At 48.2% G+C, this 18,281-nt stretch overlaps 2 protein-coding genes across 2 annotated transcripts in view; one reads left to right on the forward strand and one right to left on the reverse strand.

Moving 5' to 3' along the window:
• Positions 1–4,251: 4,251 nt before the first annotated feature.
• Positions 4,252–6,828, reverse strand: LOC142696326 (oocyte zinc finger protein XlCOF29-like). Its single transcript, XM_075847680.1, has 3 exons — positions 6,674–6,828; positions 4,962–5,125; positions 4,252–4,479 (listed from the first exon to the last, which is right to left on the reverse strand). Exons 2-3 carry the CDS (start codon positions 5,037–5,039, stop codon positions 4,252–4,254), a joined length of 306 nt encoding a protein of 101 aa, XP_075703795.1. The 5' UTR covers positions 5,040–5,125; positions 6,674–6,828.
• A 1,405-nt stretch (positions 6,829–8,233) lies between these two features.
• LOC142657883 (uncharacterized) overlaps positions 8,234–18,281 on the forward strand; it is a 55,076-nt gene continuing 45,028 nt past the window's right edge. Inside the window, exons 1-4 of the mRNA XM_075833426.1 lie at positions 8,234–10,332; positions 16,649–16,812; positions 17,291–17,458; positions 17,543–17,666. Coding sequence (XP_075689541.1) covers positions 16,735–16,812; positions 17,291–17,458; positions 17,543–17,666 — 370 coding nt within the window. The 5' untranslated portion in view covers positions 8,234–10,332; positions 16,649–16,734. The remainder of the gene's footprint in view (positions 10,333–16,648; positions 16,813–17,290; positions 17,459–17,542; positions 17,667–18,281) is intronic.

Raw genomic sequence — 18,281 nt, forward strand, 5'->3', positions numbered from 1 at the left:
CAGAATAACGTCTAATATGAAGTGAATACTCAGTAATTTTATGAATCAAAACATAGGGTGCCTGCTATATACTGTATAATGGATCCCTGAGATACCTCAGTATGACATGATTATAAGAAGTTCTAAATCCCTAATGGTTGGTAAGTACTAGTGGAAATAGATTTAAAGAGACTCTGTCACCACATTATAAGTGCCCTGTCTCCTACATAAGGAGATCGGCGCTGTAATGTAGGTGACAGTAATGCTTTTTATTTAAAAAACCGATCTTTTTTCACAACGTTAGGAGCGATTTTAGTTTATGCTAATGAGCTTTCTTAATGCCCAAGTGGGCGTACTTTTACTTTCGACCAAGTGGGCGTTGTACAGAGGAGTGCATGACGCTGACCAATCGGCATCATGCACTCCTCTCCATTCATTTACACTGCACTAGCGATATAGTTATATCGCTATGTGCAGCCTCATACACAAGCCCTAACATTACTACAGTGTCCTGATAATGAATACACATGAAATCCAGCCTGGACGTCATGTGTACTCAGAATCCTGACACTTCTGACTCTTTTTTGTGAGATTCCAGCAACGGATACGAAATCTCGTTTACCTCGTAATCTCGCGAGATTTCGTATCCGTTGCTGGAATCTCACAGAAAAGATTCAGAAGTGTCAGGATTCTGAGTACACATGACGTCCAGGCTGGATGGTCATGTGTATTCATTGTCAGGACACTGTAGTAATGTTAGGGTTTGTGTATGAGGCTGCACATAGTGATATAACTATATCGCTACTGCAGTGTAAATGAATGGAGAGGAGTGCATGATGCCGATTGGTCAGCGTCATGCACTCCTCTGTACAATGCCCACTTGGTCGAAAGTAAAAGTACGCCCACTTGGGCATTAAGAAAGCTCATTAGCATAAACTAAGATCGCTCCTAACGTTGTGAAAAAAGATCGTTTTTTAAATAAAAAGCATTACTGTCACCTACATTACAGCGCCCATCTCCTTATGTAGGAGACAGGGCACTTATAATGTGGTGACAGAGCCTCTTTAATGATGTTAACGTACACAGTATAGATACACAGAGCAACTCAACAATAGGAAGCACACAGGGTATAAACAGGGTATAAACAGCAGTAACACTGGAAATGTCGGCGAAACGCGCGTCGGGTGCTTAGATACTCATACCTTTTCAAATACAATGCAATGTTAAAGTCATAGTTCACGCTCAGCCTAAATGGTCATTCAGCCTGCATCACGTTCATCCCTATTTTGTGTCCGAATTCCTGGACACAGTTCAATGGACATTATCACTACCATTTCTGTAGCTGTATGCGGCATACGTGCCCGTTCATTCACCGCTCATCCCGAATGAGGGTTTCCCTTGAAAACAGCTCCGTATTTTCAGACGTTTTTAATAAGCGTGTGCACATACCTTTAGACATTATTCTGTCTTTAGTGCAGAGTAAGGCTATGTTCACATGCTTAGCAAAAAACGTCTGAAAATACGGAGCGGTTTTCAAGGGGAAACCGCTCCTGATTTTCAGACATTTTTTAAGCCACTTTCGTTTTTCGCAACGTTTTTTACAGAGCTGTTTTTCTATAGTCAATGAAAAACTGATTAAAAAAACGGCTAAAAAAGTGACATGTATTTCTTTTAACCCCTTAATGACCGGGCCATTTTGCACGTTAATGACCAAGGATTATTTCTTGTTTTTTCACGCTCGCATTCCAAGAGTCGTAACTTTTTTTGTATTCCGTCTATATAGCCGTATGAGGGCTTTTTTTTTGCGGGACGAGTTGTATTTTGTAATTGTATCATTTTTAGATGCTTATAATATATTGATTACGTTTTATTAACTTTATTTTAGGAGAGAATTGAAAATAAGCAGCTATTCTAGCATTAATTTTCACGTTATAAATTTACGCCGTTTACTATGCAGCGTAAATAACATGTTAACTTTATTCTATGGGTCGGCACGATTACGGGGATACCAAATATGTAAAGGTTTTATATGTTTTTTCTACGTTTGCACAATAAAAAGCCTTTTAGAAAAAAATTACTTGTTTTTGCATCGCCGCGTTCCAAGAGCCGTAACGTTTTTATTTTTCCGTCGACGTGGCCGTATGTGGGCTTGATTTTTGCGGGACAATGTGTAGTTTTCATTAGTACTATTTTGGGGTAGATAGGACTTATAGATTAACTTTTATTTTATTTTTTATGGGGGGAATGGGAGAAAAGAGAGAATTTTGACGTTGTTTTTTGCGTTTTCTTTGGACGCTGTTCATCCGGCGGTTTAATTAATATGTTCATTTTATTGGTCAAGTTGTTACGAACGCGGGGATACCATATATGTGTATGTGTGATTTGTTTTGACACTTTTACTAAATAAAACCACTTTTTGGGCCAAAAAAGTAGTTTTATTTGACTTTGACTGTAATTTTTATTTTATTTTTTTCACAAACTTTATTTAACTGATTGACATTTTTTTTTAAAGTCCCATCAGGACACTTCACTATGCGATCTGTTGATCGCATATATAATGCTTTGGTATACTTAGTATACCGAAGCATTATTGCCTGTCAGTGTAAAACTGACAGGCAACCTGTTAGGTCATGCCTCTGGCATCGCCTAACAGGCATTTGCTGAAGACAGACCTAGGGGTCTTTGTTAGACCCCCGGCTGTCATGGAAACCCGACGGCGACCCGCGATTTGTTTGCGGGGGCGCCGATCGGGTAACAGAGGGAGCTCCCTCCCTCTGTCAAACACAATAGATGCCGCTGTCACTATTGACAGCGGCATTTAATGGGTTAAACTGCCGGAATCGGAGCGTGCTTCGATTCCGGCAGTTGCAGCAGGAGCCAGGCTGAGTATAACAGCCGTGCTCCTGCCGCTGATCGAGTGGGTACAGTCTCAGTACCCGCGTGATCACAGGACGGATATATCCGTCCTCCTGCGCGAACTAGCAGCTGCTGAGGACGGATATATCCGTCCTTCGGCGTTAAGGAGTTAAGCGGCCGTTTTTCAAAATGGCCACGTTAAAAACGGCCCGTTCGAACAGAATGCCGTTTTTCCCATTGAAATCAATGGGCAGATGTTTGGAGGCGTTCTGCGTCCGTTTTTTCGGCCAGACAAATGGTTGAAAATAAGCCGTGTGAACATACCCTCAGGGGACATCTGCACTTGTTATTATTTGCTTACTTTGAGCATTTTAATTATCATAGATCTACTAATAACAGTTTTTTATTTTTTGAATTCTCCATTGAACCACACTATCTTTCCCTTCCCTATTTTCAATTTACACTTTTACGGTATGTACACACTGAGCAGATTAACTACAGATTTTCCACAACAGATTTCATTGTGGAATTTTGGAGAACTGCGGACAAAACAGGTAGAAAATAATTCGGTGCAGATTCCCAATCTACAACATGTGAATATCTCTTGTGAAAACGCTGCAGAATTTCCACTTAGTGTTTACGCCATGTGTGGACGTATCATAAGTGGGAATAAGATTTTACTTATCCAAGACATTGTGAGATTGTTTTTTCAGAACACGTTGTACTTTATATTAGTGGTACATTTTGCTCCAGACATTCTGTGTTACAGTTACTAAGGATGAAAAAAGACACAAGTCCATCAAGACCAACCTATAATCCGACCGTGTTGATCCAGAGGAAGATAAAACCCCATGAGGTGGATGATAATTGTCTAATTAGGGGAAAAACTCCTCCCCGACTCCAAATCTGGAAATCACAATAAATCCCTGGATCAGCGTCCCATCTCCAGAATCTAGTGCCCATAACTTGTAATATTAAAGAGAACCTCCGATTATACTGACATTATATAGGAAACTATTATACTGCCGGAGTGTGCCGATAATCGTCTTTCTACATGACTTGTATTACCAGGTTTACTTCTGACTACAGCACGACTGCCCATAGTCCGCGCTGCAAAAGGAGCCGAAATTGTGGAGCTCCTACATTACATGTCATTGTACACACGTGTATATGCGCTGCACATGACGGTATTAAGGCCTCAACATGGTGCCAGTGCCAGCCTGTGCCCCCAGTAATGCCGATACACATATATATCTGTCTTTTCTTACCTTGTGATGTGCGCGGCCGGTAGTTCTCCATCATGACCTCCTCGTACAGATCCTTGTGTCCTTCTAGATACTCCCACTCCTCCATGGAGAGATAGACAGTGACATCCTGACACCTTATAGGAACCTGACACACACAATGATACAGTCATTACCCAGACACCTCCAGTGCTGTTACTGTAGAATTTCCCAGCATTCCCAGCAGTGTCACCTCTCCAGTCAGCAGCTCAGTCATCTTGTAGATCAGGTCTAAGATCTTCTTCTCATGTATCCGGGAGTGAGGGGGAGGCTCTGTGATGGGACTACTGCTCCATCCTCCTGACTCATGGATGATGGGAGTCGTACAGTCACCCGATGTCTTCTTCACTATTGTGTACTCCTGTGTATGGAGAGAGACACTTAGAGAACTGCACACAGTATTCCCACTCAGTAGAAAGAGGGAGATTGTGACCCCGCTGTATAGAGCTCTAGTGACCCTACATCTGTAATACTGGAGACCTCACCTACAAAAACACATTGAGAAAATAGAACGAGGCCAAAACTAAAAAGGATATAATATTGGGGGGGACTAGATGGACCATGTGCTCTCCTCCTGCCGCCATCTTCTATGTTTCTATATAGAGGTCATCCTGATCCTCCTGGTTCCTGGTCATTCTCATTTGCTCTACAACATTACTATTGCTTCACTGGTGACATGACACATAACTGACCATATTGGTGGCTGATCTGCAGCTTTTCTGCTGGTGGCTTCTTGACGTCACTTGGAAGGTCTGGACGCTGTTATACAGGACACTGGATTCTTCCTATTATGTATTGTCCCTTCCCTATGTGTGACTTGTTCTATAATGTAGAAAAGTTTACCTCTCCGCTCAACAGGTAGATGATCTCCAAGGTGAAGTCTAATATTCTTCTGCTCATCTCATTCCTGTGCTTGTCCATCCTTGGTGGGTCATTCAGGAGAAGGAACGTTGTGGAGGAGAAGATGAGAAAACTGGAGGAACTGGAGGATCTAGTACTGCAGACGTCTTTATGAAGGAAGGAGAAGATGGAGATCATACAGGGGACAACATCATGTGTGACATACAGAACCTCACTTATTCATCATTGGGAGAAACATCTTCTCAGAGCCGTCACCCCATGGAATAAAGGGGTATTCCCAACATGGACATTTCTCCCCAGGATAAGCCAGAAATGTCTGATAGATGCGGCTCCACCTCTGGCCGTGCTCGGCTGTTTCTGGAACTCCTATACAAGTGAATGGAGAGAGTCGTGCACATGTGTGGTCACCTCTCCATTCATTCTCCACCTGGATGTAGTCATCACCTCACCAGGCGGGTCGGGGGACCCCCGTTCTCCACATAGAGGTGGGACCCCCATATATCAGACATTTATGGCATATCTCTCAGGTGAGAAGAGTAAAATGAAGACATTTCCCCCCCAGACAATGAAGACCTGACTCCTGACAACCTGACACATGGCGGATACTGGGGAGACATTGCTGACATCTCACAAGACGTGGTTTTTAGGTAAAGTCATGTACAAAAAGTAAAACCCATAAAATAAGCCAAAATCTCTGTTTTTGTCACTTCAGCTCTAAAAATTATTATTTTTTTTTTTTTTTAAAAAGTGATACAAAATTACAGCTTGTCCCACAAACAACAATCCGCACTCGGCTCCATCGACGGAAAAATAAAAAAGTTCTGGCTCAGAGAATTTGTCGACACAAAACAAATATTTTTTAACAATTGTTTTTTTCCTTGTAAATGTCGCACATCATGAAAAATTATATAACTTTTATCACCGTAATAATATCAATCGCAGAATAAAGTTATCAGAACGTTTTTACCACGATAAAACAAAAACATTGGAGGAATCACAGTTTTTTTTCCCCATTTCCCCCACATAGAGGTTTTGCAGTTGCAGTGAGATTATGTGATACTTTATATGACGCCCTGAAAATCTACAACTCGTCCGGCAGAATCTAATCCTCGCACCGCGAGACTGACAGAGAAACCAGAACGTTATAGATCTGAGAAGACGGAGGGAAACTAAACTGTCCTGGTGGTGAAGGGGTTAACCTGCGGTGCGGATTATAGACACGCAGGATATCGCATTGTTCCCAGAATCCTCTGCGGCTCCACCGCGTGTTCACAGCAACGCTGCAGGTTACACATATATAAAACAGAAGGCGTCATGTGACCCCTGCAGCCAATCACAGGCCGGAGAGGTCACGTTATTATAGGGGTCACCTGGACACAGCCGGAAGAGCAGGGACGTGTTGCTATGGTAACGCTCGGAGAGGTGGGGATCGGCCTGGTTGTATTTCTGTAGTAGATATTCGGGGGGATTATACGTCCACCATTTGGGGTGAATATTCGGGGTGATTTCCTTGCGTGTTGTGGGTCGTATTCGCTACGTGTGAACATTCCCTTAAACCGCACGGAGAACGACATTAACAAGAAATGTATAAAAGTCAGTGAATAAGTTGTATGTCCCGAATATTATGTCATTACAAAACACGACTCGTCCCACAAAACATCCGACCACTACAAAGACCAGAAATAACCACTTACCCCAAAGAGGCCGGCACTGGAGGGGTTAAATCCCGGCTAGGAGTCCAGTGGGCGGGGTCACTCAATGATTGACAGCTCTGTATACACACTCATACAGGGGTGGCTGATGACAGAGAGAACACCCGACCAGCGCTGCTCTCTACCTCCTACACGGCAACAGCTGAAGGACCTGTGATGACGTCACCACCACCACGTGATCGGGGAAGGAGGGGCGGAGCTTATCAGTGGCTAGAAGTGGTGGATGCAGGAACTATGATGTTGATCACGTGGAATGAGGGGCGGAGCTCTGTAAAGGGCCGGTTGCTTCTGTGCTGTGTAAAGAAGTGATGATGATCACGTGACATGAGGGGCGGAGTTCTTTCCAATCCTACCCTAGTCACATGGTGGTGACGTCATCACAGGTCCTTCAGCTGTTTCCGTGTATGAGGTAGAGAGCAGCGCTGGTCGGGTGTAAGTGAATTCGGGTCACCGCTGTTGTTTAGTGTTCTCTCTGTTATCAGTCAGGAGATTTCCCATGATGCAGTAGTAAGGTAAGGATACATGACGTAATTTCTGTCCGGTTTTGGTGCGTTTTTGTTATTATTATTTAGAGTGCTGTAAATATGAAATACAGGAGGGATTAACCCCTTGGTGACATAAGATCTATATTATTATGTTGTACGTGCGCCGTCACACTAGAAGGAGCGGAGCCGGCACCGTACACGACTACTGACAGCCGCCGGCAACCGCCAAGATCGGAGACAGCGCAAGCCCGGCCATTTAACCCCCTGAGATGCCGTGATGAATAGCTACCGCGGCATCCGATCAGTTAGAGATAGCGGCTTCCTTTGTCCTCCGATGAAATTGCGCGATGCAGACCGGTTACCAGTGTAATACATTGTAATACGTTTTTGTTCTTTACAAAAAATGGTATAAGCATTAAAAATAAGTAACGTAATCGCCACATCCGTTATTGTCCAAATTTATTAAAATATTGAGTTATTTAACCCACAGAGAAATAAAATTCACAGTGCGACCCTGCCCACGTAGACTACACTCTACAAGAGAAGGAGAGACCCTGCCCACATAGACTGCACTCTACAAGAGAAGAGACTCTGCCCACGTAGACTGCACTCTACAAGAGAAGGAGAGACCCTGCCCACGTAGACTGCACTCTACAAGAGAAGGAGAGACCCTGCCCACGTAGACTGCACTCTACAAGAGAAGGAGAGATCCTGCCCACATAGACTGCGCTCTACAAGAGAAGGAGAGACCCTGCCCACGTAGACAGCACTCTACAAGAGAAGAGACCCTGCCCACGTAGACTGCACTCTACAAGAGAAGGAGAGACCCTGCCCACGTAGACTGCACTCTACAAGAGAAGGAGAGACCCTGCCCACGTAGACTGCACTCTACAAGAGGAGAGACCCTGCCCACGTAGACTGCACTCTACAAGAGAAGGAGAGACCCTGCCCACGTAGACTGCACTCTACAAGAGAAGAGACCCTGCCCACGTAGACTGCACTCTACAAGAGGAGGAGAGAACCTGCCCACGTAGACTGCACTCTACAAGAGAAGGAGAGACCCTGCCCACGTAGACTGCAATCTACAAGAGAAGGAGAGACCCTGCCCGCGTAGACTACACTCTACAAGAGAAGGCGAGACCCTGCCCGCGTAGACTACACTCTACAAGAGAAGGAGAGACCCTGCCCACGTAGACTACACTCTACAAGAGAAGGAGAGACCCTGCCCACGTAGACTGCACTCTACAAGAGAAGGAGAGACCCTGCCCACGTAGACTGCACTCTACAAGACGAGAGACCCTGCCCGCGAAGACTGCACTCTACAAGAGGAGAGACCCTGCCCGCGTAGACTTCACTCTACAAGAGAAGGAGAGACCCTGCCCGCATAGACTGCACTCTACAAGAGAAGGAGAGACCCTACCCGCGTAGCCTGCACTCTACAAGAGAAGGAGAGACCCTGCCCACATAGACTGCACTCTACAAGAGAAGAGACTCTGCCCACGTAGACTGCACTCTACAAGAGAAGGAGAGACTCTGCCCACGTAGACTACACTCTACAAGAGAAGGAGAGACCCTGCCCACATAGACTGCACTCTACAAGAGAAGGAGAGACCCTGCCCACGTAGACTGCACTCTACAAGAGAAGGAGAGACCCTGCCCGTGTAGACTGCACTCTACAAGAGAAGGAGAGACCCTGCCCGCGTAGACTGCACTCTACAAGAGAAGGAGAGACCCTGCCCAAGTAGACTGCAGTCTACAAGAGAAGGAGAGACCCTGCCCAAGTAGACTGCACTCTACAAGAGAAGGAGAGACCCTGCCCGCGTAGACTGCACTCTACAAGGGAAGGAGAGACCCTGCCCAAGTAGACTGCACTCTACAAGAGGAGAGACCCTGCCCGCGTAGACTGCACTCTACAAGAGAAGGAGAGACCCTGCCCGCGTAGACTGCACTCTACAAGAGAAGGAGAGACCCTGCCCGCGTAGACTTCACTCTACAAGAGAAGGAGAGACCCTGCCCGCATAGACTGCACTCTACAAGAGAAGGAGAGACCCTACCCGCGTAGCCTGCACTCTACAAGAGAAGGAGAGACCCTGCCCACATAGACTGCACTCTACAAGAGAAGAGACTCTGCCCACGTAGACTGCACTCTACAAGAGAAGGAGAGACTCTGCCCACGTAGACTACACTCTACAAGAGAAGGAGAGACCCTGCCCACATAGACTGCACTCTACAAGAGAAGGAGAGACCCTGCCCACGTAGACTGCACTCTACAAGAGAAGGAGAGACCCTGCCCGTGTAGACTGCACTCTACAAGAGAAGGAGAGACCCTGCCCGCGTAGACTGCACTCTACAAGAGAAGGAGAGACCCTGCCCAAGTAGACTGCAGTCTACAAGAGAAGGAGAGACCCTGCCCAAGTAGACTGCACTCTACAAGAGAAGGAGAGACCCTGCCCGCGTAGACTGCACTCTACAAGGGAAGGAGAGACCCTGCCCAAGTAGACTGCACTCTACAAGAGGAGAGACCCTGCCCGCGTAGACTGCACTCTACAAGAGAAGGAGAGACCCTGCCCGCGTAGACTACACTCTTCAAGAGAAGGAGAGACCCTGCCCGCGTAGACTGCACTCTACAAGAGAAGGAGAGACCCTGCCCGCGTAGACTGCACTCTACAAGAGAAGGAGAGACCCTGCCCGTGAAGACTGCACTCTACAAGAGAAGGAGAGACCCTGCCCGTGAAGACTGCACTCTACAAGAGAAGGAGAGACCCTGCCCGCGTAGACTGCACTCTACAAGAGAAGAGACCCTGCCCACGTAGACTGCACTCTACAAGAGAAGGAGAGACCCTGCCCACGTAGACTGCACTCTACAAGAGAAGGAGAGACCCTGCCCACGTAGACTGCACTCTACAAGAGGAGAGACCCTGCCCGCGTAGACTGCACTCTACAAGAGAAGGAGAGACCCTGCCCACGTAGACTGCACTCTACAAGAGAAGGAGAGACCCTGCCCGCGTAGACTGCACTCTACAAGAGGAGAGACCATGCCCACGTAGGCTGCACTTTACAAGAGGAGAGAGACCCTGCCTGCGTAGACTAAACTCTACAAGAGAAGGAGAGACCCTGCCCGCGTAGACTAAACTCTACAAGAGGAGGAGACAGTGGGTGAGGGTAGAAGCTGGTCATCCGGTGGAGTAGTAGCACCCGGGTTATTTCAGGGTGTACTCTTTTCTGAAGAGGGGGTGTTCAGGTTACTAGTGAAGGTTTGGATGGAGGGAGAGATCTGATGTGTTAGGTTAAAGAGTTCCAGAGTATGGGGGATGCACGGGAGAAATCTTCTAGACAATGATGTGAGGAACAGATAAAATGAAAACAAAGAAGAATTTGTGAGGACTGGAGATTAGGTGTGGGTAGGTATCGGGAGATTTAGGGCAGAGCTATATAGAGGGGACAGGTAGTGGAGTGGGGATTACATGTGGGTCGGTTTTGGGAGATTAGGGCAGAGATGAATGGATGGTGAACAAGTTCTTGACCGGATGTTTTGTGGGAGGTATTGGGAGATTAGGGCACAGATATATATAGTGGACTGGGGATAACGTGTGGGTAAGTATCGGAAGATTACGGCAGAGATTTCGGGGACAGGTTGTGGAACGAATATTTTGTGAGATGTATCGGGAGATTAGGGCACAGATATATGGAGGGGACAGGTAGTGGACTGGAGATTACGTGTGGGGAGGTATCAGGAGATTAGGGCACAGATGTGTGTAAGGGACGGGTTGTTGACAGCCTTGCATGTTATTTTTAATATTTTGAACTTAATTTAGTAGGCAATGGGTAGCCAGTGACCGCAGAGGTGGAATGAGGGGAGAGGTAGATTTACCCTTGCAGCTGAGTTGTGAATGGGTAGGAGGGGTGCAATAGTGTTAGATGGGAAGCCAGAGAGAAGGATGTTGGAGTAGTCTAGACGGTAGATGATGAGGACATATATACTAGCATGTTTGTCTATTCGAGGGTGAGGAAAGACTGACTTCTAGAGGGTTTATGAGGTGGAGGCAGCAAGAAGTGGTAAGCGCTTGGCTGTGCCGTTTGACATTAAGGGTTATCCCAATGCGGCGGCCTGTGAGACGGGGAAAAGTGTGGAGCCATTAACTGTGATTAATAGTTCTGGTAAGGGGGCTACGTGAAATAGGGTAATAATGATTCCGTTTTGTCTGTGTTGATCTTTAGGAAGTGGGAGGTGAAGGAGGAGATGGCTGTTAGACACTCTAGATAGCAGGGAGGTAACATCAAGACCAGGGAGGTCAATTTCACCAAAGGTTTAGATGGAGAAGAGTAAGGGTCCCATGATACTGGGACCCGTGAGGAACACTGACAGAGAGAGAGGGTGGGATGAGGTGGTGGAGGTGTGTGAGTGGCTGATGGCAGGGGCGTAACTAGGAAAGACTGGGCCCCATAGCAAACACTTGACCGGGCCCTCCCCCGGGTGCCACAAGCAGCCCCCCTTATAAATAGTGCCCCCTGTAGAATGTGCGATACAGCCCCCCTGTAGACAGTGCTATATATCCCCGCCTATAGACAGTGTCACATCCCATTTGTAGATAGCGCCCTCACCAGCCCCTGTAGATAGTGTCCGACATACAGCCCTCTTTAGATAGTGCCCACATATGGACTCCAGAGCTGCAGGCCAATAGTGCTAACCACTGAGCCACCGTGCTGCCCTACATATAGCTTCCCCTATAGATAGTGCTCCACGTATAGCCCACCTCTGTAGATAGTATCACAGCCCACCCCTGTAGACAGTACCCTACATATAGCCACCATGTAGCTAGTGCCCCACAGGTAACCCACCCCTGTATATAGTGTCCCACATCCCCACATATAGACCCCCCTGTATATAGTGGCCCACATATAGACCACCCCTGTATATAGTGGCCCACATATAGACCACCCCTGTATATAGTGGCCCACATATAGATCCCCCTGTATATAGTGGCCAACATATAGACCCCCCTTGTAGATAGTGCCCCACATATATACCACACCTGTAGATAGTTCCCTACATATAGAACCCCCCCTGTATATAGTGTCCCGCATATAGACAACCCTCCCTGTAGATAGAGACCCCACTTTAGTTAATGCCACTCACAGTTTTATTAGAAAAAACTTTACATACTCACAGGATCCCGTTCCCGCGCAGTCCGATGGCAATGCAGATCTGCTCTCTTCTGAGCAGGCCTGCTGGAGCTGAGCGACGCGTCGTTCAATGACTCTGATTGGCAGGGCAGAATGACTTGCCCCGTCAATCAGCGCCTTTCAAGCACGGAATTGGCGAGATGACGTTATTGCGCCGCTAGCGTCGTTGAAAGGCACTGATTGGCGGGGAAAGTCATTTTGCCCCGCCAATCAGAGTCATTGTAGCGACGCCTATGGACATGAGGGGGCCTATGTCGTCCGGCCCATACTTGTTGGAGGCTCAGCGGTGCGGGCCCTGTAGTAGCGGCGCTACTGCTGTAGCAGCCATAACGGCTGCTAGTGTCGCCACTGTGCGTATAGGGGGGAGAGTGTCGGCTGGCGGCACATGCCCCCTCAAGCCGCGGGCCCCGTAGCAGCCGCTGCTACTGTGGTAATTACGCCACTGGCCAATAATAAACGTTTAGTTGGTCAGGTATGAGGAGATCCAGGGCCAAGTCTGTGATGTCAAGGGACTAGAGAATTTGTATCAGGAGGTTGTGGACAGTTCAAGAAGGAGGAGCACAGAGTAATGTAGAAGCAGAGGACAGATCTATACGGTGGTGGACAGGTGTAAAAAGGGAAGCACAGAGTAATATAGAAGCAGAGGACAGGTCTAGAAGGAGGAGCACAGAGTAATGTAGAAGCAGAGGACAGGTCTAGAAGGAGGAGCACAGAGTAATGTAGAAGCAGAGGACAGGTCTAGAAGGAGGAGCACAGAGTAATGTAGAAGCAGAGGACAGGTCTAGAAGGAGGAGCACAGAGTAATGTAGAAGCAGAGGACAGGTCTAGAAGGAGGAGCACAGAGTAATATAGAAGCAGAGGACAGGTCTAGAAGGAGGAGCACAGAGTAACGTAGAAGTGGGGGAACAGGTCGAGGAGGAGGAGCACAGAGTAATGTAGAAGTAGGGGAACAGGTTTAGAAGGAGGAGCACAGAGTAACGTAGAAGTGGGGGAACAGGTTTAGAAGGAGGAGCACAGAGTAATGTAGAAGTGGGGGAACAGGTTTAGAAGGAGGAGCACAGAGTAATGTAGAAGTGGGGGAACAGGTTTAGAAGGAGAAGCACAGAGTAATGTAGAAGTGGGGGAACAGGTTTAGAAGGAGGAGCACAGAGTAATGTAGAAGTGGGGGAACAGGTTTAGAAGGAGGAGCACAGAGTAATGTAGAAGTGGGGGAACAGGTTTAGAAGGAGGAGCACAGAGTAATGTGGAAGGCAGAGGACAGGTTACACTTGACAGAAGTCTGTGTGTAAGATGTGACTGCTAAGTGGTAAGATAATGCAGAGATCCTGCACACAGCACATTACATGCTGCTTCCTGACACTTCACTGCCAGGACCTAAGGATGCACGATGCATCAAAACTGTTATTTCATGTATTTAGATAGTAAGCTGTGCCGCCGCGCAGCTTAGCATTGTAACACATGAATGTAGTGAGCGGGGCTATGGCTGTGTACTACAGCCACTGATCAGCTGCTGAGTCCTGACAAGTGCGCGCGCGGTCAGCATGATGTGATGCGACCAGTGCTGCACTAATGAGCGGCTGCACTGAAGACCGAACATGGCATCCGCACTGCAAAACACCTCCTGACTGCGCACACTATTTGTCAGGAGCGGGGCAATGACCGTATTACACTGCCGCAGCCACGCTCTAACGGCAGAGATCAGAGAAACCTCTCGTCTCCACCGCTATTCCCCTGAATGCTGCGATCAAAGCAGACTGCATCATTCAAGGGGAAAATGAGAAGGGGGATGCAGTTTGGATCGCGTCACAGGTAATTGAGGGACATACCATATATGGGCAGACAGCCCAGGGTCCATTGAAGGACCCCAGGTCTGTCTTACCTAATATGCCCTAACAACAGGAAATATGGTATGTCCTAACAACTATCTGTGTACTATAAAATGGAAGAACTTATTATTTTTTTTATTGCTGTTGGCAAAATATAATTTTGGTATCGAAATACTACACAAAGTATCGAAGTCCAAATTCTGGTATCGTGACAACCCTACAAGGACCTTCTATATGTACACACTGGACTGCCGGGACTTTCCGTACATACACACTGGACGGCCGGGACTTTCCGTACGTGCACACTGGACGGCCGGGACCTTCCGTACATGCACACTGGACGGCCGGGACCTTCCGTACATGCACACTGGACGGCCGGGACCTTCCGTACATGCACACTGGACGGCCGGGACCTTCCGTACATGCACACTGGACGGCCGGGACCTTCCGTACATGCACACTGGACGGCCGGGACCTTCCGTACAGGCACACTGGACGGCCGGGACCTTCCGTACATGCACACTGGACGGCCGGGACCTTCCGTACATGCACACTGGACGGCCGGGACCTTCCGTACATGCACACTGGACGGCCGGGACCTTCCGTACATGCACACTGGACGGCCGGGACCTTCCGTACATGCACACTGGACGGCCGGGACCTTCCGTACATGCACACTGGACGGCCGGGACCTTCCGTACATGCACACTGGACGGCCGGGACCTTCCGTACATGCACACTGGACGGCCGGGACCTTCCCTACATGCACACTGGACGGCCGGGACCTTCCGTACATGCACACTGGATGGCCGGGACCTTCCGTACATGCACTCTGGACGGCCGGGACCTTCCGTACATGCACACTGGACGGCCGGGACCTTCCGTACATGCACACTGGACGGCCGGGACCTTCCGTACATGCACACTGGACGGCCGGGACCTTCCGTACATGCACACTGGACGGCCGGGACCTTCCCTACTTGCACACTGGACGGTCGGGACATTCCCTACTTGCACACTGGACGGCCGGGACCTTCCCTACATGCACACTGGACGGCCGGGACCTTCCCTACATGCACACTGGACGGCCGGGACCTTCCCTACATGCACACTGGACGGCCGGGACCTTCCGTACATGCACACTGGACGGCCGGGACCTTCCGTACATGCACACTGGACGGCCGGGACCTTCCGTACATGCACACTGGACGGCCGGGACCTTCCGTACATGCACACTGGACGGCCGGGACCTTCCGTACATGCACACTGGACGGCCGGGACCTTCCGTACATGCACACTGGACGGCCGGGACCTTCCGTACATGCACACTGGACGGCCGGGACCTTCCGTACATGCACACTGGACGGCCGGGACCTTCCCTACATGCACACTGGACGGCCGGGACCTTCCGTACATGCACACTGGACGGCCGGGACCTTCCGTACATGCACTCTGGACGGCCGGGACCTTCCGTACATGCACACTGGACGGCCGGGACCTTCCGTACATGCACACTGGACGGCCGGGACCTTCCGTACATGCACACTGGACGGCCGGGACCTTCCGTACATGCACACTGGACGGCCGGGACCTTCCCTACTTGCACACTGGACGGTCGGGACATTCCCTACTTGCACACTGGACGGCCGGGACCTTCCCTACATGCACACTGGACGGCCGGGACCTTCCCTACATGCACACTGGACGGCTGGGACCTTCCTTACATGCACACTGGACAGCCGGTTTCCATGAACCATGGTTGGTGTCTGTCATTCAGATGTGAAGAAAAGCTACTGTCAAATAATCTACAAGAAATAGGGGACTACTGTAATAAATAAGAATTTTAGATGTTTCTGAAGATCCAGGATCTCTGAGGTAACTTCTAATATCTGTAAAAATTGTATTAGGGGTGTATGAATTCATAACTGGCATTGTCACATTTAACACCCGTCTGATCTGTTGGCAGCATATTATATAGCAGGAGGACCTGAGCAGATTGTGTCTCTCCATTCACTTCTATAAGAGTTACGGAAACCGCCTAACAAGGCCACCCAGAGGTGTCTTCATTTTACTCTTCTCACCTGAGAGATATGCCATAAATGTCTGATATATGGGGGTCCCACCTCTATGTGGAGAACGGGGGTCCCCCGACCCGCCTGGTGAGGTGATGACTGCATCCAGGTGGAGAATGAATGGAGAGGTGACCACACATGTGCACGGCTCTCTCCATTCACTTGTATAGGAGTTCCAGAAACAGCCGAGCACGGCCAGAAGTGGAGCCGCATCTATCAGACATTTCTGGCATATCCTGGGGAGAAATGTCCGTGTTGGGAATACCCGTTTATTCCATGTAGTGACGGCTCTGAGAAGATGTTTCTCTCAATGATCAATAAGTGAGGTTCTGTATGTCACACATGATGTTGTCCCCTGTATAATTTCCATCTTCTCCTTTCCTCATAAAGACGTCTGCAGTACTAGATCCTCCAGTTTCTCCAGTTTTCTCATCTTCTCCTCCATAACGTTCCTTCTCCTGAATGACCCACCAAGGATGGACAAGGACAGGAATGAGATGAGCAGAAGAATATTAGACTTCACCTTGGAGATCATCTACCTGTTGAGCGGAGAGGTAAACTTTTCTACATTATAGAACAAGTCACACATAGGGAAGGGACAATACATAATAGGAAGAATCCAGTGTCCTGTATAACAGCGCCCAGACCTTCCAAGTGACGTCAAGAAGCTGAAGATCAGCCACCAATATGGTCAGTTATGTGTCATGTCACCAATGCAGCAATAGTAATGTTGTAGAGCAATGAGAATGACAAGGAACCAGGAGGATCAGGATGACATCTATATAGAAACATAGGAGATGACGGCAGGAGGAGAGCACATGGTCCATCTAGTCGTCCCCCCCCCCCCCCCCCAATATTATTTCCTTTTTAGTTTTGGCCTGGTTCTATTCTCTCAATGTCTTTTTGTAGGTGGTCTCCAGTATTACAGATGTGGGGTCACTAGAGCTCTATACAGTGGGTTCACAATCTCCCTCTTTCTACTGTGGGGGGAATACTGTTTTCAGTTCTCCAAGTGTCTCTCTCCATACACAGGAGTACACAATAGTGAAGAAGACATCGGGTGACTGTACGACTCCCATCATCCATGAGTCAGGAGGATGGAACAGTAGTCCCATCACAGAGCCTCCCCCTCACTCCCGGATACATGAGAAGAAGATCTTAGAACTGATCTACAAGATGACTGAGCTGCTGACTGGAGAGGTGACACTGCTGGGAATGCTGGGTAATTCTACAGTAACAGCACTGGAGGTGTCTGGGTGATGACTGTATCATTGTTTGTGTCAGGTTCCTATAAGGTGTCAGGATGTCACGGTCTATTTCTCCATGGAGGAGTGGGAGTATCTAGAAGGACACAAGGATCTGTACGAGGAGGTCATGATGGAGAACTACCGACCGCGCACATCACAAGGTAAGGAGAGACAGATATATATATATTTTTGGCGTTACTGTAGGCGGCATTGGCGACCATATTGGGAATACTTGTTGTACATCTGTGATATGGGGACCATTGCTTTACACATCTGTGCACATTTGTGCGGTGGGTAATTCATGTGTGGAACAAGAAATTCACGGGAGTCTTGTAATATTTGCCCCGCCACATACCACGTGGCTTGTAGTACACATAATTTCCGCTGACCTACGTAGGCTTCCGGTTTTTTCCACATTGGACCAACGTACACAGTCTGGCTGGGCAATTATTAAAAAAACATAATTCAGCGCAGTTAACCCACGTCATCTTGCGAATTTTGGTTTTAGCAATTTATTTTTTCCCGGTTTAAACTGTAGCTACATCTTCAATAAGCAGATACAGTTAAATCCAATGGTAGTGCAAAGCACCGTAAGGTCTCTGCTCTACCATTCACTATGTATCGCCAGACGCGAGGCAGTGACATCATCGAGCCTGTCTGCGCCGAGCTGCACAGACCAGAGGAGCAGAGGGATCACCTCCACTTGTTGGAACGGGGTTAGGTGAGTATGTATATTATTATTATTATTATTGTTATAAGGCACTATTGAGGATGTG

The sequence above is a fragment of the Rhinoderma darwinii genome, chromosome 1 (assembly GCF_050947455.1).
Source record: "Rhinoderma darwinii isolate aRhiDar2 chromosome 1, aRhiDar2.hap1, whole genome shotgun sequence".
NCBI classification, from domain to species: Eukaryota; Metazoa; Chordata; class Amphibia; order Anura; family Rhinodermatidae; genus Rhinoderma; species Rhinoderma darwinii.

Coding starts and splice junctions, on each gene's coding strand:
- LOC142696326 (XM_075847680.1), bottom strand. CDS start 5,039: ATGGACAAGCACAGGAATGAGATGAGCAGAAGAATATTAGACTTCACC. Junction 4,480..4,961: donor TCTACCTGTTGAGCGGAGAG/GTAAACTTTTCT, acceptor CTCCATACACAG/GAGTACACAATAGTGAAGAA.